Source organism: Colias philodice, chromosome 26, assembly GCF_061535455.1.
Source record: "Colias philodice isolate Cphi_HAF_F1 chromosome 26, ilColPhil1 Martin Lab GWU primary, whole genome shotgun sequence".
NCBI classification, from domain to species: domain Eukaryota; kingdom Metazoa; phylum Arthropoda; class Insecta; order Lepidoptera; family Pieridae; genus Colias; species Colias philodice.
The window spans coordinates 6182401-6206092 of record NC_143111.1 but is presented as its reverse complement, the minus strand read 5'-3'; the positions used below and the strand labels follow the sequence as shown (position 1 = coordinate 6206092).

At 33.3% G+C, this 23692-nt stretch overlaps 1 protein-coding gene across 1 annotated transcript; it reads left to right on the top strand.

The window, feature by feature from the left end:
• Positions 1-8451: 8451 nt before the first annotated feature.
• Gcn5 (Gcn5 acetyltransferase) lies at positions 8452-21985 on the top strand. The gene is made up of 20 exons (XM_089711574.1): positions 8452-8718; positions 8852-9030; positions 9730-9859; positions 10333-10478; positions 10863-11087; positions 11253-11302; positions 11972-12137; positions 13148-13283; positions 13669-13749; positions 14177-14337; positions 15128-15260; positions 15520-15592; positions 15997-16072; positions 16280-16424; positions 16801-16961; positions 17193-17270; positions 18116-18238; positions 19242-19332; positions 19922-20048; positions 21052-21985. Exons 1-20 carry the CDS (start codon positions 8640-8642, stop codon positions 21116-21118), a joined length of 2427 nt encoding a protein of 808 aa, XP_089567700.1. The 5' UTR covers positions 8452-8639; the 3' UTR covers positions 21119-21985.
• Positions 21986-23692: the final 1707 nt, after the last annotated feature.

Sequence of the window (23692 nt, the reverse complement as noted above, 5' to 3'; positions counted from 1 at the left end):
CACATTTATACAATTGCTTATATAATTGCTTGTATATGATTCAAAATAACGTTGCAGTGGAAGGTATTTATGCTGCCTCCACATAATAACCAGCCCAATTGCGTCTGCTGTGCTAGTGGTTGTGAGATTTCGCGGCCTCGAATGATCCCATCTAACATAATATATGAATAAATATCTGCTCCAAATAAAATATCTACTGCTCGGCTTTTGTTAAATTCTGGATCTGCTAAGTTTAAGTGCGCTATACATTTCGACCAGCCGGGTTTTTCAAACGATCTATTAGGTAGATTTTTTATAAGATTAGTCATAATGAATGTATCGACGTTGAAGGTAAAATTGTTATATATAGATTGGCAATTAATCTTGAGTTTTCCACGACAGTTGTTTTCTTGGCCCCCTACACCAAGGACGATCCCTTTGCTTTGTTGACGTTTTAAGCCCAGTTGCTGTGCTGCTCGTTCGGTTATGATGCTAATTTGAGACCCTTGGTCGATCAGTGCTCGCATTATGTGCTGTTTGCCATCTTCAGCTGTTACCTTTACCAATGCGGTGGCTAAAAGTACTTCAGAATCATCTTGCTGAGACATATTCGATTGATTTTTGGGGCTGTAATAGACCTTTCTTTGGGTGTTGCTACTCATCAATTTTTTATTTCTAAAATTTTCGCTAGCTTGCTGCTTAAAACATTCGTGTAATAACGTGTGATGTGCGCCAGCACACACATGACACCGCTTATTCGAAGTACATTGACTTCCATTGTGATCAAAAATGCAATTAATGCAAAACCGTAGTTGCTTAACCGTTTGTAGTTTATTCATAAATGATAATTTAATAAATTGTGGACAATTAGTGAGCGCGTGTTCGAAATTGCATAAGGGGCATTTTTTCGCTGAGGTGTGCATTGACGTCAGTGACCCTTGATTATTAATATTAATTCTATTTGAATTAATATGTATGTGCTGTCTGTTCGTTGCTAATAATTGGTTTGATGTTCTATGATATCTTTGTTCTGCTGCTGAGTTTTGGTTTCTTCGTGATGATTCAAGCGATGTAAATTTGTTTTCAAGAAAATCCAAAAATTCTTGTAGTATAGGGAGCTCTCGATTGCTTTTTAATGATTCTACGTATTCAGAATAAGTTTCGCTGTCTAATTTTTGCGATAATAAATGTACCAATAGCGGATCCCAAGTAGTTATATCTACGCCTAGGTTTTTTATAGCGTGCAAGCTTTCTAATGTGACGTCATGTAATTTTTTGATTGCTAGATATGATTGCTGCTGTATATTAGGTAAATTGAGAAATATGTTAACGTGCGATGTAAAAATTAGCTTTTTGTTATTAAATCGATGATTAAGGATGTTCCAACAAACTAAATAATTATCGGAGCTGATAGGCAAATGCTGTATAAGGCGCTCGGCTTCCCCGCTTACTTTAGCTTTTAAAAATTGCATTTTTTGCGCGTTCGATATTGATGTATTTTTATGTATAGTTTCATTAAAAAGGTCTTTGAATGATACCCACTGATGATAATTGCCAGAAAATGTCGGTATATCCATCTGCGGAGTTGATTTATCTCTATGACTTGTTGCACACATTTTTGAGTTTATAGCTCTCTTTGTATTGATATATATTTTTTCATGCTTAGTAAAATTAATTTCGTACGCTTCATCTTCCTCTCCAAGTTCACCCACTATCTCCCAATGTAGATTTTCCACCGCTGACCATCGATTGTGGAGAATACGAAGGGAGTCTTCATATTCCCACTTCTCCTCCAAATTATTCACATCAATATTGCTTACTGCTCTGATAAATGCTTTAAGATTGACTTCCTGCTTTCGAGATAAGTCGTCTAATTTGCTGTTGGTCCCCCGTGATTGAAATGTTGTAGACCTAGGCGTCGTTTGAGATTCTAAACCGGATCCTCCCGCTTTCGGCTCTAGATGGGCTTGCTTTTGTAATAAAAAATTATCATATGCTTCACTGATCGCTTCCTTTGTTCGAATATAAATGTCGTGAATGTTAATAAATTCTTCCCGCATAAAATATTGATGCTGTGTCGATTCATATTTTAAAAGCTTTTCATGATTTTTCTGGCATTCATCCCATAAAGATTCTAATATATCTAAACGCTGTCTGCAATATTCGATACTCTTACGCTCTGCACTATCTTTTTTAAAATTCGCTAATAACTTCTTTATTTTGTCCTTGATCTCAAGTTGGACCGTATATAAAGCTTCCATTGTAATATAAAATAATCAAACGGTAGAAATAAAAAATAAAATGGAAAATTCTTACTTGGCTGTCTCGGATACGGTCGACGTGGCTACGTCCCCGGATACCTTAGGTTGCTTGCTGTTGCTGGCTGACGTGGCGGTTGACGCGTGGCGGCACGTGCTGCTGACGTAGGCGGCTGGCTTACGTCTTGCTGGTTGCTGGTTGCTGATTCCTTGTTGCTAATTTCTGATGGCTATTTGCTGCTTGCTGATTGCTAGATGCTAATTTTTGGTCACTGATCGTCTGTTGCTAATTGATAGTTGCTGATTGCTAGATGCTGACTGCTGAATGCTCGATGCCAATTGCTGGTCGCTTAATGCTGGATGCTAGATGCTGATGCTAAATGCTAGTTGCTGGTCGCTTATTGTTGCTTGCTATATGCTAGATGCTGGAGGCTAGATGCCAAGTGCTAGATGCTAATTGCTGGTTGCTAGATGCTAGTTGCTAGATGCCTTTTGCAGTTCACGGATTGCTGATTGCTACTTGCTATATGCTGGTCGCTGATAGATAATTCCTGATTGCTACTTGCTATATGCTGGTCGCTGAATGATAATTTCTGATTGCTACTTGCTATATGCTGGTCGCTGATAGATAATTTCTGGTTGCTACTTGCTATATGCTGGTCGCTGATAGATAATTGCTGATTCTGCTAATTCTGCTGTTCTGTTAATTTCTATTCCGCTCGAATGCTGCTGCTAGATATTCTGGTAGAGGGTTTTGCTGCTGGCTGGCTGTAGTTTGCTCGGGGCGATGCGCGTGGCGACACGTGGAGCTGACGCAAGCTCTTTTATGGCTTGAAAATGCTGGATTTTGTATCTCGTTAAAATGCTAATTTTGGCTGCTGTTGAATGATATGCTGCTTGCTTGTAGTTATAAGATAATACGCTGAATAAATATCACGGGGGAAGAAGGGACACGTGGATTTCCGGTTCCACGTCACACTTTATACTCGCGACGCGGCACACTTTTTTACGGTGATCCGGCTCGAAAATGTACGGTTTACGTATTACATCGAATGTGGACTGTATTTAGGTCGCGTTATAAGCTGCTAAGAATGCTATGATATTATGGGACAACTGGGAACACTTTAATTATCGCTAATAATTATATATAATTTACGCGGATTCGAGCGGATAGATTAGCACTCGGGCGCTGCTATGGAAGAACTGCGCTTTCCGGCCGGCTCGGCCGTCGCACGATAATAATGCTGAGGCAGCTTGACCTCATTTACGTTATTGCTCAATAATTGTCATTACTGTAATGTAACTATGGATAATAAGTAATTTAAAATAAAATATTTGTTCGCTGCTCGAACAAGTATGAAATACTTAAGACAAAAGATGTAACATGATGAGTTTGTAGGTGTAGACAAAGCGACAGCTTTAATGTGTTATGTTCACCGAAATGAATCAGAAATAATTGTTATGTCATAAACACAACTTGGATATCACGAATCACATAATGGTATAGAAGGTATGTTTTGTAATGTATTGTTTAAAAATATATTTCTGGTTGTGAGGTATAAGAATGTATTATACAAGCCTTACGTCTTGGCTTCATGTGTTGTCACCAGTCACCACTACACCAGGTAAAAAATAACACAAAATACCCTTTTTTAATCCATTTTACTCAGCAAATTTCGTACTACTTAATACGTTACGTACATAAATACATAAGGATAGTTATCTATCAACTATAATATTTATTAAAATGTATCTAGAACCCTGGACCTAGTTACAAAGTTGTCGTCGGTCATCTTATCTAACTTTTATGGGACTGAAAATCGATCAAAGCTTGTTAATCTAGTTTCTGAAGCCGTTATTTCATTTTTCTTGGGATAAACCTTTTATAAATAAAATAATAAAGATCGCTGTAAACTAACAGGAATAAAACTAACTAATACTTATATGTGGCTGTAAAATATATTGGCGTAAATCTAAAAGCTTTTTCTTAAAAATATATGGAAATAAAGGCGGAAAATATCGCAGGTATCAAATGTATTTCGTCCATACTGTTGACACTAATAACTTAGAATTTTCTGTAACATCAAAGTAATAATTTCAAATCCCAGATGCACTTAAGTGAAAAAGTTTCTAATCCGGCAATAATTTACCATGTCAGTGTCCTTAAAGTTAAAGTAGAGACAAGATGAAACTAAGGGAAAAATAAGTGAGGATTTAAAACGTGTGGAAACAAATAATTGATTTCTAAAATTCGGCAATAAATTTCAGATTTTGAGGGACTAAAGATAAATTTTTTGAGGGATTATGCAAAATAATCAACCGTTAATCTTACTTACATTAATTATCTACTTACTTATTAATAAACTCATGCAAACAGCGGTGCTCTAGAACTCGTGCGCCTTCTTACCGTATCCACAATTATATACCTAATTAATGACTAAAATGTATAAATACAAATTCAACGCTGATCACATGCCAATACCGATTACCGAATACACAATATATGTACATATAATATACCTACTATACATACATACAATACGAACTACTGGCAACTGACAAGAGGCAATACTTACATTGAAAAACTATCCCTTTGTGTTTCACATTACTTTCACATGCTTGAACAGAATGACAAAATGATAAGCCTCATGTCGATTTTATTCAATTTGATTTTCCATGGTAGATTTTATAGCTCCGTTTATACCAACTTTATGTTCTTTATGGAAATTTACGTCCGCTCGGGTTGTCGAAGACTACTGAGCGATTTTATATACTTCCTGGTTCGAAGTTTTTGCTGTTTTACATACAATTTATGACTAGGGAAAAGCTGGCATAGTAAAATGCAATAAATATAGGAGTAAAATACTAAGTTTAAATATACAGATACATATAATATAACTATACACTGTATTTTATGAAAAAAAAAGTATTGAATGATTTTATTTTTAGTGACATAAGTATAGAATATGGGTTCTACATTCGTAGCATTTAATACCGTAGTAACTGTAGACATATTATATTAGTTTTATTTCCTTTTCACTCTCGTAGCACGATGATCTACGGTTTATCGTAGACTTTTCGTAGCCAACTACAAGTAGGTAAATTTCAAAAGGGACTTGAATGTGACTGTGTGTGAGATAAAGTTTGTAACCACATAATATTATGTATTCATCGAAATCCAATTACGATTCAGCGTAACACAACAACAAATTAATGTTTAGTTAACTAACAAATAGATTTAATTGTATGAAGTTGAATCTTCATTACGCTATAGCTGTTGTCAAAGGAGGCTAAGTTTGCCAAGTTGCTCAATACTACATAATACCTACAGACCGATACTCAACTTCCTGGTTCAGCCAATATTTACTGATAGAAAATTTAACACGACTAAGTCAAGTGAGGTCATCTATTGTGCATGAGGCAATTTAAATCATAGGACCCAATGTTAAAGCACATATTTGCTTAAACCCTGTTTAAATACTTTTAAAAGGTTTGCATAATGCTTGTAACGTTCAAACAATATTAATGTCTAGCAACCTTAATGTTACTAGAGCAAGTATACACAACATAAAAGATTTTCAGCAGTTTTCCGTTAGCATAACTTATTGCATTAGAATTTTGCTACTAAGTTCTAAATTCTAATAGGTATTTTATAAATGCGAAAGTGTGTTTATTTTTGTATATTTCATTCACGTCGCAAAAAAGCTATTTCAAGAAATGATTTTTGTATCCAGATAGTAAGTTGGCCAGAGTACGATATGGGATATCTTTTATCGCGGTGAAACATTGAATTCCCCTGAGTATTTCCTTAGAATGGCCGGTAAAAGACGCCGGCGGAAAAATAGTCGTTTCTTAAAAAATGAATCAAATCTAAATAGAATTATCTCTCTTTTTATCTGTAATATAAACGATGAAATAGTTTACGATCTTTTCTCACAATTTTCTATTCGGTAGGTGACACAAAAAGCCATAAAAATGTTTAATCAGAGGAGCTTAGTAGTCTAATATTTAGAAACACGAAAATTTTAATTGAATAAATAAATAAAAAATTAAAAACATATTTTAACTTTTATAATTATTGTGTTTTAAAACATAGGTAGTTATGTCGTTGCAAAGGAATTGTTCCTCTATTGTGATTCTGAGTTTCATTCATTCAAACGATTTCGGATATCGTAAAACCAGAATTATTCAGTTTCATGAGGCATTGTAACGCACTCAATTGGAATTTATTTTTCGCAATGAATAATAGATGCAATTAAGAAGAATAAAGCCATAAATTTTTTTCATTTTATCATTTGTTTAAATTGGTTACACAGCATTAATGTGAATATTTTCATTGATACATCGAATATAATTATTCATTATAATTATGTATGTAGTATTTTTATTTCTTTTAGATGTAAGTGATATATCTTTTTGTAACACACTACAATTAGTATGGTAACTTATTAACTTAACTTAACTTATTTCTTCCTATCCGGTCGCTAGGTATTTAATATAAACTCAGTTAGTAGGTATAAAGTCCTAAGTTTTTTTACTAAACTTTAGAAAGTTTCATAAAAAACCGTCATTTGTTTCAGCCAGGACTTATTACACTAGACCTTTGAAGCTAACTCCTTTTCCAATATCCTAGATACGACTTTCTACTAAAACTTTTTACGATCGTAATTTATGACGTGGTTGTTCCAATGTTGTAACAGTAATTTTGCTATGTTTTGCTGGAATTGTCTGAGAATTGGTGGGAAATAGGAATTGGATCACTCTATCATTGTTGGGGCTACTGAAAATGGATACACATACCTACACATAGCCACTGCTATTTTTTAAATTTCTAGATTGGTTAGATGCATTAAAACATTTTTGTTCTCATCCTATTGACACTTATATAATAATAATTATAGGCAATAATGTATGTTAAATATTATAATATACTAGCGGTCCGCCCCGGCTTCGCCCGTGGTACATTATATTTACGTTTTCTCTACATAAGAACCATCCTCGTACTTCAAGGAATATAATAAAAAAAGAATTATCGAAATCGGTTCAGCCGTTCTCGAGTTATGCGCTTACCAACACATTTTGCGATTCATTTTTATATATAAGATTACCTATGTACTATCTTTGTAAAGCCATATCACATACGACTTGCAAAAAAGGTAAATATGTATAAGCCCCGCAAGTTGATATTGCGATTGGCGGCCATCTTGGTGACGTAGTCGACGTCTCCCCGTCAGTACCGTTCGCTAATAAATAAACATATGTTTTTTACATACCAACCTGGTTTTATTTATAATTTATAATAACATAACATTAATTGAAAAATATTTTCATATTTACACATCAACAATATAATTGTTACGTAAATAAGGGTGAAATCATTGTTTTTTATAATCAGCATACAAAACAATTTTTTTATATGGTGCCGAAATTTCTTAGAAATATACCTATGGTCATAAACAGCCGTCTCGCTATCACAAATAAACCCATTACCCATGGAAATATATATAATTTCTATATTTCCGTGCCCATTACCCTAGCATATTTACTTTTTATTAAAACTTTTTTTGCTATCTGTACTTTTTAGCGACGGATGACGTTACGCGGCTGTTATTGTGACAAGGTTCCATCGCAATATCAACTTGCGGGGCTTATAAATGAGAATAATTAACATAGGCACAAAATAAATCAAGCGTTTGCCAGTCTTTCACCTTCAAGTGGTTTCCTAGGAAAGTGTTTGAGCCTAAAAGGGTTTTCACTAGATCTAATCGAAACGAAAGGGCTTTATTTATAGCCAATCTTGCTAAAAGTACTTTTTAAATCACATGACACATGGTCAACGGGATAACCGTGGTTATAACACATAAGAGGAAAGCCAAAGCAACTGTTTTTTAAGGATATTTGTATGGACCAAGCGGGTTATTAGCTTGTTAATAGTCTATTATATGTATTTATGTTTAATGTAATAGTTTCTATTTTCTAAGTTGCAATAAACAAAAATATTAGTGATTCATTATGCATCTACCTTTTTTGTAAAAATATAAAATTCATTTTCATAAATTTTAATTTGTCTCCCGATCCGAATATCTTTAAAGACAAAAAATGTTTATCAAGAACAACGTTTCCATTTTTAATTCACAAATTAAAGTATTTAAGTAATTATCACATCGAAAAGCCTTGATGGCTGATGCCAAAATTATCCAAACTCATTCGAAAAAAATTGACATTGACATTGACGTTTCGATCGTAACGTTGTGTTGCATTGCGTCTGTTTTTTTGTATTTACTGCCATATATCTCTTTAAAACTACATTTGTGTTATTATACTTTATTTTTAAACATACAATATCACTAATGCATGTAACTAGAAGCTTAAAATAGGCAAAACTTAGAGATTTGCACTAAAATGACCACGCCAATGACAGATGACATAAATGCCATAGCGATCGGTTCTGATGCTGATTCTCAAACACACGCTCATGAAGGTAAATAAACAACTTTTAAACTGTACTTTTTATCCTAACTTATACGGAAAATGATTCTTATGCTAATATGTGAATAATAATTATTATAAAAAAAATGTAAAGTAAATTAATTAATGAATAAACTGTGGTTTAGCCTCGTCTAGTGCAAACGCTGACGATGGTTCGTCAAGCAATGCAGCTACCCCCGCAAGCAGCGAGGGACAGGCGTCCAGACAATCAAACTTGCAGCGGATTCAGCAAAGAAAGCTGCAAGTGTACAACTGGCCGCATAATAAGAAATTACTGAAATTGGCCATTTATTCTGCTTGTCAGGTAAAAATGAATTATATTCAGTATTACATTGTGTTAATAATTCAATTGGATTGTTATTGTTACTACAATGCTTAAATTTTCTTTGCTATTGCTAAGAAATCATAGTTGCACTAAAAATGTGATTGAAAATGTAGAAGACTTCCTATATTGTAAATATTGATGTTTCTTGCTCTATTCTATTAAATAAGTTGCCTGCTTATTAAAATAAATGTACATATTTCACTCCCTGTCTAAATACAGCAAAGTAAAGCAAATATTCAAGGTACATATTGATTAAACTATAACCACACCCCGGATACTCCATACAAAATTATCGTTTTGACAGTCACACTGTAGAGACTGCAAATGTGTGTGTTAACGCTTTATGGTTGGCACATTTTGACTAGCGTAAAAAAAAATTCGCGTTTTTCTGATGAAATACATCCGTAAATAGCACAATATCTCACCATTTTCTACGAAAAACGATAATCACAAATCCAAAATAATAAAATTACTTTAAGTCAATTTGATTAATGTTGTCAATTTTCGTTGCGTATAGTCCCTGTAGAAAAATGTGGACCATTTTTAGACTGATCGTGCGGGGTGAGGTAAGGTAAGGTAAGGTGTTTAATTTTGGCGGGAGGCGGAGAGTGTCCGTTCTGTAGCGTTTAGCTACTATTATGTATTCTGTGCTATAACCTGAAAGGACTTTCTACACAGACCCCAGAATGTAACTGCAATGGGTGGAAGACTCCAGTGGCGCAGCAGACAGCCAGACCCAACACGAGGACAGATAACCAACCGCTGGCCAGCTTCACAGACCCTTGCCGGAATTGCAACCATATATTAGGTAGGCTCAAGGCTGATCACTAAATTTATTACTACATTTTAACTGGATACTGATTATGGTTTCTGATATATTACATGAAATTGTTCGCTACACAAATATTTTTTTCTCAGTTAAGGGTGGATTTTTCAATGCTTGGATAAAACTTATCCATCCAATAAAGTATTACACAATAATATTAAAATGTCACTTAAACTGTCAAATACGGGCAATTAGAATACGTTTCTAAAATGGTAGTTTTATACATTATTTGATGAATAAGTTTTATCCAAGCATTGAAAAATCGGCCCTAACACTTGTAACTGTGTAGTACTAATATTATATAATACACTAGTAAAAACTTAATATATATTACTTGCTAAAGATTACAAATAACGAAATAACACACATGAAAAATAACTTTATCTAACCTATTTCAATAGTTCTAGTTACAAACCTCTATCCACTTTTATGATAGCCATAACATTTGTTTACAGAAAAACATGTGACGCAACTACAAGGACTATCAGGTGCGGAAATCAATAGACTGTTAGCAGCTGTAGTAGATGTGGAAAATATATTTATGTCAATGCATAGAGAGGATGATCAGGATACAAAGAGAGTGTATTATTTTTTGTTTAAGGTATAGAATAACTTTAAATCTCTCTTTATTTATTTAAGTGTGAGTATTAGGTGTACTCAGTGCATTGCCGTAATTAAATACAAACTGCTTTATTCACAGTATATCTTAATACTGAGAACTAAAATAAAATACATGTTTTTATCTTTTAAATGTTAAAAATAATTGAAAATCTTTACTAAGGTTCTACTAAATTCTTCATTAACATGTATTATAATAGTCTAAACAATGTGGCAATGACTAATTATTAATTAATTATTGATTAAAATAATCGCCAATTATTTTACCTAATACCAATTTGTTGAAAAAAAGGTATATTTTTCTCATTTATCAATTGTTATGTAGATTGTAACTATAGGTATTGTTAATATATCATTAAACTTTCAGCTCTTAAGAAAGTGCATCCTCACGCGTTCCGAACCACAAATAGACGGTCCCCTCGGCCAGCCACCCTTTGAGAAGCCGTCCATAGCGCGGGCGATCACCAACTTTGTGCTGTACAAGTTTAACACCCTGCCGCAGAGGGAGTGGCAGACCATGTATGACTTGGCGAAGATGTTCCTGCATTGCTTCAATCATTGGAATTTTGAAACTCCTAGCGTTAGGAAACTGGTAAATATATTTTTTTATGGAATGTAAACTATAATTTGTTTGATTATTGTATCAACTGACTAGCTTAAGACTAAATATAAATATATAATCTTGTTTCTGTAACAAAATTCTATAAAATCATTGGTGTTTTAAAGATGAAAATTGATATTAGTTGATTGTTTTCAGCAAGTTTCAAATCCCGAAGATATATCTGCATATCAAATAAATTACACCAGGTAAAAACCATTCATTAATTAATTATCCTAAAAAAATTCCCGAATGTGTAGGATCTGAGTTTGAGTGGTTAGAGACACTACAAATTCTGTAAACAAACATTCACCGCCTTTTCGTACATATGTGCCTTTGTGTTATTCGTGTTTCTTTTTTTGTATTATTGTATCTTATTATTTTCTGTCTGGTATATATGTACAATCCTTACTAATATTATAAATGCGAAAGTAACTCTGTCTGTCTGTCTGTAACTCAATCACGCCTAAACTACTGAACCAATTTTCATGAAATTTGATTTGGAGATATTTTGATACTCGAGAAAGGACATAGGCTACTTTTTATCCCGGGAAAATGACGCAATCCCGGAAATCCCACGGGAACGGGAACTATGCGGGTTTTCCTTTGACTGCGCGGGCGAAGCCGCGGTCGGAAACCTAGTAAAGTATAAATAAATAAATTCAATGTTTGTTTGTGACACCAATGACTAAGATGCTGTAGCCAAAAGGCACTTACGCCATTATGGTGAAACATTTCCTAGCGAAAATCCTTTGACAATGCGGGTAAAGAGCTAGTAGAATTGCTAGAAGATTTCAACACAGTCATTTCATAAAAAATAATCAAAATAGTAATATTTTAGTCTCAATTACTAACAAAATAATCATTTTTTCGTTCAGATGGCTGGTATTCTGTCACGTGCCGGCATTCTGTGACTCTCTGCCGCACTACGACACATCGCTCGTCTTCGGACGAACGTTATTAAGAGCAGTGTTCAAATCAGTCTGCCGTCAGCTGATGGACAAGTGTCACTCGGAGAGGGACAGGATGCCGCCTGAGAAGAGAGTGAGTACTCTTTTTTATGTGAAATATTTTATTCATTGTTGAAGGTACTTAGTAGTTAATTCATTAATTGTATACATACTTTTAAACTTACTTTACGCATGCTGTGTTTGCCTATAAGTGTTTTTTTACATTGGTCATATAAAATTGTATTTTAACTTTGATGTTTTATCTGTGATGTAAAGAAACGTTGGTAAATCATTAACAAAAAATAAAAAAATAATAATAAATAAATATTTCGGGACAATTTTTACACACGGCACGATCTGATCCCATACTTTCGCTTGTGGAAACCAGATGGATGATAAACATATAAAATTTTAAATAAATACTTATATAGATATTTAACACCCAGACACGGAGCAAACATCTGTGTTCATCACACAAATATTTGCCCTGGGTGGGAATCGAACCCACAACCTGTGGCTTGGACGGCAGGGTCACTACCAACCAAGCCAACCGGCTGGTCATGTGAAGTGATTCTTTTAATTTAATCTTAAAATGAAACTAATTCTTTTATGTAAACTTATAAGAGTTTAAGAATATAATTTGACTCACAAGTTTATGCACAAGGTTTATGAAAGAATATTTTGTTCAGATAATACATGTCGCAGCCTGTTGTGGCTGCTCAGTAATATATAAAATGTCAAGTAGTTTGTTGCTATTATAATAATTAGAATGGAGTTAATCTGGTTTTGTTTTGTGTATTCAAAATTAAATATTGTTAGTATTATGAAATTTGAGGGACATTTAGTTACAGAATATTTTCTTCCTAATTGTTCATCTAGTTATGACCAAATAACTTTTAGGGCTGATTTTTCAATCCTTGGCTAAAACTTATTCATCGAATAACGTATTAAACTACCATTTCAAAAATACATATATTATATTTGTCCGTATTTGGCAGTATACAGGTGACATTTTAAAATGTTCGTGTAATACTTTATTGGATGGATAAATTTTAACCAACGATTGAAAAATCGGCCCTTATAGTTATTAATTTTATTTCCCAGGTACTAGTATTGAACCACTTCCCACGTTTCCTTGGTTTGCTCGAGGAGGAGATATTTAGCGCCAACTCGCCTATATGGGATCCCGACTTTAAGCAAATGCCGCCCAACCATCTACAGACTATTTTAGATAAGACACGTAAGTTATAAGTAAAATATTTTGTTATAAACTTATTATAATTTTTAGAGATGTATGGACCTTATGTTGATGGAGGGTTTAAAGTTTTGTGATTTAACAAAAATACAGTTTTTTCTATAGGTTACATATTTTTTTTATTTTACACCTGGTTTATTTAAATGGAAAATTTCTGCACATTACATTTTAAAGCCCTTATATAATAATTATGTAGAGCACGTGCTAATCTCAGGAACTACTAGATCAATTTCAAAAATTCTTTCACCATTGATCCCTAAGTCCTATATGCAATATATAAATAAATGTGTACCACGAGCAAAGCCGGGGCGATCCGCTAGTATTTTATTATAGCAAAAGTCCCTCAGTAGAGTATTTTTGTTTTTATCAGCTGGTAAGCGCGGTGAATTCGAACGTGTTACCGCGACGGGGGAAAGCAAAGACGGCTTCACCACTGTGTCGCTGTCCTCAGGTATTTTGATTGCTATATATATAAATATTTGTCTGTTCGGTCAGGTTGCATGAAATTTTGCACGGTAATTTTATGTATCGGAATTAGTTTTAATGAATTGTTATTGTATGCGTCTACTAAATACGCAACTAACAAAGACGCAAGAAACAACTATCAAAGACGATTAGTCTTTTCTTTGATAGTTGTTTTCTAAAGGTAAAAATCAACACAAATAAATTGTAAAAGGATAAAGAACCAACCATTACCCTAAAGACGCCAACTCCCATAAGAGAATAGCATATTCTTGAATTTAACATGTAATTAAAAATTTCAAAAAATCCGAAATCTGCAAAGTAGTCACAATAGCCAATAGCACATGTTGATACTTAAGCCAGTTGTGTGCTGTTTTTTATTTATTTTCTCAATGAATCCTTCTAAAAAATTATAGGTTGCATAAAACAAGAGAACCTAAAGCGTAGCGCAGAGTCACGTTCGGAGATCTCTTCTGGCAAGAGAAGGAGATTGGAAGAGAGTGATGACGTCAGCGAAAGAACGGTAGCCGAGATCGTGGCTACTATATCTGATCCTAACTATATGTGTGGACCTGATGTGAGTATAAAATTGAACCATTATCTGGGAATATACATACACAATAAACAGTAAACAAAATATTTTTATGTGGATGTGTCAAATTCATGGTAGTCTGTGTTTTTGTCTATAGAACAAGTTCAAACTCCCCAATCCGTGGTTCATCGATTTTGCTTTACGTTTACAGAAATGTAATTACAAATACAATCAGAGCCTTTGTTAGAAAACCAGATTATTTTTTGCCATAACATCATTAACTTACCGTTTAATAACAAATGTAAAATACCAATGATTGATGTGATATATGTAGTGCAATATCTGAGATTAATCATATCTATCTAGGCTATCTAAACATTATCTCAATGAAAAATCCAGATAAATCTCATGATTTGCCCGATACAGCAATTGGTAGTAAGTTATTCCTCTCTTTTGGTTTATAATATTTTATCTAACTCTCATTTGATCTAATTTTAAGCTTTCTAACACCTGGGATCCTGTTATTAAAAATTTAAATCTCCATGTCAAACGTACCAAAAGACTAGAAGACACGATAAGTCAATACTGCCAACATCCGGAAAAATACTCCACATATCAACTACGAAGAAATAGGTGGAGGTAGTTTACAAATAGCAATTTTTGAATGACCGTTAAAACGTATAACATCTCAGTTTCCTCGTGACCATGCTCGTTGTAAAGTGTTCGCTACGTCGGGAAAATATTATAATGAATAAATCGCGTTTAAAATCCGTTAAAAATCTTTAATTTCTAAATTATATGTGTATTTACTTTTTAAATAATCTTTTTTTTTCAGGCATTGTTTCAAATGCAAGCGCCGCGGGATGAAGCCGCCAAACTCGAAGAGCAAAGAAAGCTCATAGAGTTCCATGTTATCGGTAACTCGCTTACTGGACCCGTCAATAAACAGACCATGTTGTGGCTTATAGGTAGGATATTCTGTATTAATTTGTACAAAGTATGTAGTTTGAACTTCGAGATCAAATATATTTATTACATTTTTATTTTAATAATAATTTATGGTAATCGGTTGTCATTTTTTCGTATGTTTGAACAGATAGCGAATCGTGATTATTTGGAAAAGTTGGTTAAAAGTAACAATAGAAAAAAAAAATCCTCATTATCACATTTTTTTTCTGATGCTAATGTTTAAGCAGTTTAAGAAAATGATTAAATTTTATAATGCAGGTCTCCACAACGTCTTTTCGCATCAGCTCCCAGAAATGACTAAGGAATACATTTCGCAACTAGTTTTTGATCCGTGAGTATATTTTACTATTATTACTATTTACATAAATAATTACCGCGAAATAATAAATGCAAGACTAATCCATACTAATATTATAAATGCGAAAGTAACTCTGTCTGTCTGTCTGTTACTCAATCACGCCTAAACCACTGAACCAATTTGCATGAAAATTGCTATGGAGATATTTTGATACCCGAGAAAGGACATAGGCTACCTTTTATTGCGAAATATGTACGGGCGAAGCCGGGGCGTACCTCTAGTAATAAATAAATGAAAGACAATTGCGTACTTTATAATTGATTGACTTTATAAAACCCTTTTTACTCTACAAAGTATTGATGTAAACTTGAGACTGTACAGATTATATTTATGAAAATAGAAGAAAGTTATATCCAATATATTTCCTTTTCTTTCAGAAAACACAAAACATTAGCTCTTATCAAAGAAGGGCGACCGATTGGTGGCATTTGTTTTAGGACTTTTCATTCTCAGGTATTATTATAATAGGTTTTATTTGTTTTAAGGGCAACTATTACTTTTTTTAACATATTATTTCAATAAATATCATAAGTGGAACTCCAAATTAATTTGTATTTAAAATATAAAGTTACCTTCTATTAATCACAAATATAAGTGAATTTATTCCCACTAAAAAGCTACCTTTTCTATTACTATTTATATTAATTTATATTTTTCTAGGGTTTTAGTGAAATAGTATTCTGCGCAGTGACATCGAACGAGCAAGTGAAGGGATACGGCACACACCTCATGAACCATCTCAAGGATTATCACATTCGTAACAATATACTGCATTTTCTCACTTTTGCTGACGAATTTGCTATTGGTAAGTGTTTTTTTGAGGGTAGATGAAAAAATGTTTAACCAACTTGAAATTATGTACCTAGTTATATCTTGATCTCGTGGAAATATTATATTATTCAGTATGGACAGTTTGGTTTGAATGACAAGAAATAGAATCAAGAGATAGATAATTAATAATAAAAGTAAATCTCTTAAAGAACTTGTACAAATTGAGAAGCAATTGCAGGTCCCATAAGCAGAAGAAGAAATTGTTTTTAACTACAATAGATTCTGGATACTAATCTTAATCTTAGTTCATTAAATTAGCTTTTGGTCCTTCGAGCCGGATCTGTTCATTCTTTATTATGCTTGTATTTAATAATCTATTTTTTCCTAACATATAACTAAAATGTCGACAGGTTACTTCAAGAAGCAAGGTTTCAGTAAGGATATAAAGCTACCCCGTGCTATGTACCAAGGTTATATAAAGGATTACGAAGGAGCTACGCTAATGCATTGTGAACTTAATCCAAGAATTGTGTATACAAAGTTCACGTCTGTTATACGCAGACAGAAAGAGGTAAGATTATTTGTATATACTATGTAGTTATAAATGTAAAATGCATGAGAATCGTTATTTGTGTTTTTTGTTGTTTTATTTATGGCTGATAATTGAAAATTAATGTGTAATAAGGCATTCTAAATAACTTGAAGCAGCATTAAGAAATAGTGTTAACTTTTCCGGTTTTTATACTTAGCTCAGTGCATTTTGCTCTTCGGTACAAAAAGATAATCGTATTTTATTTTACAGATCGTTAAGAAATTGATTGATATGCGACAGAAAGAGGTGCGAAAGATACATCCTGGCTTAACATGTTTCAAAGAGGGGGTGAGTTTATATGTATAATTTCTTACAGGACTTATACAATGCATGTCGATTCGATTTCAATATGTGGAGATGTGTCTTAATAAATGAATTTTAATCAGCTTTCTATCAGGGACTTTTACTTGCCAAAACAGAATTCAAGACTGGTATATAGGGTGTAATCGTTAAGTGTGCACAGGCGATTTTTCCGTAACTATTACAGATAACAAAAAACTTTAAACTGATATCGAAAGTACTTAACCTAATGAGTAAAATGGCCGTACCTAATAAAATTTTTAAAATAAATCGAGAAATATCAAAAAAAATTATCTTGAAACCCTCCCATTGTATTGACAATATCAAAGGTTATGTAGTGGTTAACCCGGCGTTATGTACGCAATATCCGTTATGTACATAACGCCGGGAGTTGGCCTACTTCTCTCTTTATATTATGTACATACATACGTGCATAGGGATTTTTTTCTATATATACTAATATTATAAAGTTGAAGAGTTTGTTTGAACGTGCTAATCTCAGGAACTACTTGTCTGATTTAAAAAATTCTTTAGGTGTTAGATAGCCCATTTATAACGCTAAGTTCAGCAGGAGCAGAGCAATGCGTTTGTTTTCCCCGTGGGGCATGTAATAATAATAAAAAAAAGTGTGGCACTCGGGGACTGCCGCGGTAAAGCTATTGCATGCTATGCCTTCAAGCCACACCTCCGTGCCCGTCGGAGTGGGGAGCGTGAGGTTTTTCGTTACTAAATTTCTGGATTCGGTCCCCGCGCTCAAGACCCGCGATAGAAGCTATGCAATAGCTTATAATAATAAATTATTTAAATGTAATAATAAAGTGCTGTGTGTACAGGTGCGCAGTATCCCCATAGAGGCAGTAGCGGGGCTGCGCGAGGCGGGCTACCGGGCGCCGCGAGCCGCGCCCGAGCCGGCACACGACGCGGACCCCGCGCCGCTTAGGAACATGCTGCATGCGGTATATACATATCGGAGAATTTAAATAACTCTCCATAATCTATATATATAAAACTCAAAGGTGACTGATATAGTGATCTATCAACGCACAGCCCAAACCACTGGATGTATCGGGCTGAAATTTGGCATGCAGGTAAATGTCATAACGTAGGCGTCCCCTAAGAAAGGATTTTAGAAAATTTATCCCCTAAAGGGGTACCTAAAATAGGGGATGAAAACTTTTACCATGAAAATTTATCTTTTCCACGCGAGCGAAGCTGCGGGCAACAACTAGATATGTAGGTAGATATGTGAAATAATATTAAATAATGACTCAGTGCGCACACCTTGCGCGGTCGATGGTAGTACCGAGACGATATCATCGAGCTACTGACTCAAGGAATATAAACCATAGCATGGCCCGTAAGCCCATGCATTTCATATCAGTTCAATATCGACATTATGTTGTACACCATAGAGCACATTATAATAGGAAGGTATAGCCACATAACAACTACTCTATTATAATTCTCTCAATACAAACATACATATAAACACACAGTACACACGTGTACATGAAAAACATAAGGACACCCGAAACACACAATCAGAAAACACACAACATAACACAGCTACGAGCCAAACACACTACACGAGCCGCTGCGCAACATACAGCACGCGGTATGCACATACATACATACATTTGATTTATCGAGTTTGTTAAAATATTCCATCCTTAATATAATTCTCTCCGTTCTATTCGGGGTATCGGAAATCTTTGAACGCAGTTTTCTTTCTTTTCAAAAGTAGAATTTTCTATCTACAATATTATGAGTAATTTCCCTCCATTCCAGTGGCATTACCAAAATTCCACTATGTAAATTTACACATGAAACACATACAATAACAACAGGCAACGCATATCACGCGCCCTCTCACTAAAAAAGCCCCATTGCAACATTTTTATGTCTTCCCTGAAAAATAAATGAAAATTCGGCTTAATATCTAATTAATTATAATTTCAGGTGAAGAACCACGCGGCCGCTTGGCCCTTCCTGAAGCCGGTAGACAAAACCGAAGTACCTGATTACTATGACCATATTAAATATCCCATGGGTAAGTTACTGTATGAAGGCTTTTTAATTTGGAGTATATTGTTTCACTTTTTTTTAGGTATCAAATGGAAAGAAAAGATCTTGATAATTCATATTCTAACTCCGTCTACTTGATTGTAGACGAAGTTAGTAACAAAATACATACTCACATTATGCAAGTGAAGGGCTTGTTTCTTTTTTTATATAAAACCCAAATAATAATGCATGTACTTTAAAAAAACTAAACAAATCACGCTTAAACTCTTAAAATTTGTCTAAATATTGTCACCGATTCTTGCTAAAAGTACAAAGTTTGAATCTGTCCATTTAAAGTGGGTCAAAATCGAGTCTAAAGGAGTGGGTTACATAGAATAAAAATACTGTGAAGCTAATAAAAGCGTGTTAAAAATATAAAATATTTCGGGACAATTTTCACATACGGCACGATCTGATCCCATACTAAGCTTTCGCTTGTGTTATGGAAACCAGATGGCTGATAAACATACATATGTATATAATTTTAACTAAATACTTATATAGATATAGATATTAAATAAAAAAGAAAGTATTCTTAGTTAAAACAATCTAATTCGTTTTGTTTGCATTTGCAGACCTGCGCACAATGGGCGAGCGTCTAAAGGCGCGCTACTACGTGTCCAAGCGGTTGTTCATAGCCGACATGACGCGTATATTTACCAACTGCCGGCTTTATAACTCACCTGATACGGATTATTACAGGTAATCTATACTTATCTTTGGCATATTATAACAACATACATATTTTTGTAAAATTAAATTGTAATACTGACAATTTTATTGATATTTTTCACGACAATTGTAATAAGATCCGCAAGTATAGGCAAGTAAGTATGTAAGTAGGAATTATCTTAATTTTGTTTATTTTTTATTTTTTGCTTTGTGTACCACATAGTGACTTGACTCAAAAATCATGTTGTTCAATCTGTAAATGTTTGTCACAATTGTAATTTTTTTTTGTTAAATATAATTAGGTCATCCAACATTAGTCACAATAGGGTTCTTTAGGGTACATAATAATGTACCCTAGCTGTAAGTATTGTTGTGACTAATGTTGGATGACCTAAATAAATAAAATAAAAAATAAAAATGATTTAAAAGAGCAACTATAGTTTCTAGTCGGTTCTTCTCCATAGCTATTCGCTTTCCGAATCGGTGGTAAATGTTAAAAATATGTAATGACGATTCAAAAGTGCTTCCAGAAGAAGTCTAATTTAATAAATAAATGTTTGAGTTTGAATGTTGTAATCGTTGAAGTTTATTTGTTTGTGTAGTTAAACATGCTTATGTTAGGAATCTACGAGTCCGATTTCAAAGTTTATCGCTAAGACCCAAAGCCGCGAGGCACGGCTAGTAATAATTATATATTCATCACAATAAAATAAAAATTAAATAATGGTATTTCCCATATTATGTACAATTAATTACAATTTAATTGCTTCTTCTCGAACTCGATAGATGACAAAATAGAAATCAAATTTTAAATTAATTTAATTTTTAATTTAACTTGTATGATATGCTGATGAACTAATTAATAGGAATTTTTATATTTAATTATCCAGTAAAACGGTGAATGATCTTAAACTATTTTTGATAGTAAGAATTAAAGGAATCAAATTAATATCAATAAAATTATTTAATAAGAAATTTACTGACCTTTCTTTAAAAAAAAATATATTCATTTAATCGTATTTTTTGTTTACAGATGCGCGAATACGTTGGAAAAATACTTCCAAGCTAAAATGAAAGAAGCTGGCCTCTGGGATAAATAACTACCCAAACTAATTCAAATATATTGTTTTGTAAATATTATTATAATTACTAAGTGAAATCTCGTTGTGTTGTAGGCAATATTTTTTGGGGATAAGTCGTTTTACCCACCTTTGAATATAAAATGTATTATGTATGGTTACTTTGTTCTTGTTAAAAATGTCTGCTATAAATATTTTGATAAAACCGTGTGTGTAATACCGTTTTTATGTATGAAAAAGTAATTACGATATTTCAATTTGTAACCGTTAAGTGCATCAACTTTTGTATCAATAAAATATGTATGTTAATATGAAAATATTATAATTATTAATTTATACTATTAAAATGATCTTCAATTTAATTTGGTAAAAACCACGGTTCTAATTTTATTGTAATATTTCATGTTTAAGTGTTCTTATATCAAGTTCATACACATGAATGGATAATATGTGGTGTATAGGAAAATTTTAGTTAATTTTATTTATATAATCAACACTTATTTAACTTGCTACTGCAAGAACTTAATCCTAAGCCCTCAGTCCTGCTGAAAAATATATTTAAATACATTTGTGCTGTGAAATAGCTAAAATTAGGTTGAAATTGATGAATAGAAAAAAAATTTTAAACACAAATAATAGTGAAAGTGTTTTTAATCGTTGATTTAAATACGTTTTGTGAGATATGTGTGAAATCGGAAATAAAGACACTGCTATTTTATTTTTAGAAAAATCAGTATATTTTAATTTATCAATATTGATAGATGGTACTATCAAAAATAGTGTTACTTGTTGTGTTTTAATATCAGAAAAAAATGTGCACTACAATACCTTGTAGTTGGTGTTTTTTTAATTTTTTATGTTTAATAAAGTATGAATTTATACCAACAAGAGTTTTATTTTCTTATCACATTAACCATACCTCACTTCATGATAAATGAAGTAATTATATCAGTACCTACAGTAAAAACCTGTCATTTTATCTCAACAATAAATATAAATAAAAGCTTATAGAGCGTATTCTTAGAGCGTATTATTAAAGTATATTATTATGCCAATATAGTGGGGAAAATATAACAGCACTCATTCTGTACATTTAAGATGTGCAGGCCAAAATATTACGCGGCACGTAACTGTAGCGCTAAGTGAAATGTGGAGGAGTTATTGCGCATGGCTACTGTCGCGCCTTTCATACAATTATTACTCGTTTCCTTGTTTTTAACTACTGCGTCAACGCTAAAGAAATTTGCCACCCCTAATGGTTAGGGAGCCAGGTGCAAATTTGGTTAACTATTTCCTCTCAAGAGATAATTCGTCAGACGCATGAGAGTATAGTATTATAAAGCCTCGTGAACGTCAGCTGGCGCTCGGTTGGGGGGGTGAGCGGTTGTAGCCTCCCACGCACATAGGAAAAAAAATACATTTATTCATTCATTTCCTCTCAGCTAAAAATTTGTCAAATTGTAGCTAACCCAATATCTCAACGAAAAAAAATAGTCAGCTGGTTACAACATGGTGTATTATACGTCAGCTGGTGTCTCGAACATGAAAGTTAAATTTAAAGAAAAATTTATTTTCCGTTATTTCCTCTCAAACAAAAATTTACCTGATGATAGCTTATATGTAACTGTGGATAAATATATAATATGTCAGCTGGCTGTATCTTGGTGGAAAAACCGTCAGCTGATACGGGAGGCTACAACCGCTCTTCCCCCCAACCGAGCTCCAGCTGACGTTCACGAGGCTTCATAATACTATACTTTGATGCATTTTACTAATTACCACTTGAGAGGAACTTGGTCATAAAATCTGCTGCTGGCTCCCGGACCATAATATTTTGATAATTGATCGTGTAATCCTACGCATCAGACAGAATAATTAGTGAGCAAGTAGGTAGATAAATTATAGACAATCCTGCTAGCGCATCACTCTGCACTAAAAATGATCTGAATTTTTCGTCTACGAGTATTTTAAGATTCGCTATTTCTAAGTAGGTAATTGTGTTGTGTGAAGTTGTTGTTATTTCTGTAAATACTTTGGTACCGCATTGTCACTATTGAATTTATCCAAATAAAAATTGTATGCTTAGGGTTCATACTCCGTTATACATTGAAAGAAAGAAAGAACAATTATTTATTGCATTGCATAGATTGACTTTGGAAAAAAGGTGAAACTAAACATACAAAGATTTCTGTCATTCGGACGATTTCTGTTATTCTTTTTGAAGTAAAACTTCTTTAGGCGCGACTAGGGAGTAACTCAGATTTTTTTTCTGACGGAAGTAACGCTTACTATAGTCTGTGTAGTTTCCGCCATTTAAAAATAATAATTCTGATTGGTTGTAAGTATATGTCATATACTACACGCTTCTTGACTTATACGCCAGCTAGTGGCAAATATCATAATCAATTAGGATTATTTATTTTCAAATTTTCAAACGGATCAATTGTGAATAGCAAAGTGAATGAAAAATTCAACAGTTTTAAAAACATTATTATAAATTGCAAAATTTTTTGAAAATCTCTAAATATACTTGTTTATTTATTACTTTTAAAATAAGTAAATTAAAAATAAAAATAAACATGTTGCGGATTATAA

Excerpts from the sequence above, each read along its gene's own strand:
- Gcn5 (XM_089711574.1), top strand. The coding sequence starts at position 8,640 with ATGACCACGCCAATGACAGATGACATAAATGCCATAGCGATCGGTTCT. Across the intron at positions 11,088-11,252 it reads CTCCTAGCGTTAGGAAACTG|CAAGTTTCAAATCCCGAAGA; the intron begins GTAAATATATTT and ends GATTGTTTTCAG. Across the intron at positions 15,593-15,996 it reads TCGCAACTAGTTTTTGATCC|AAAACACAAAACATTAGCTC; the intron begins GTGAGTATATTT and ends CTTTTCTTTCAG.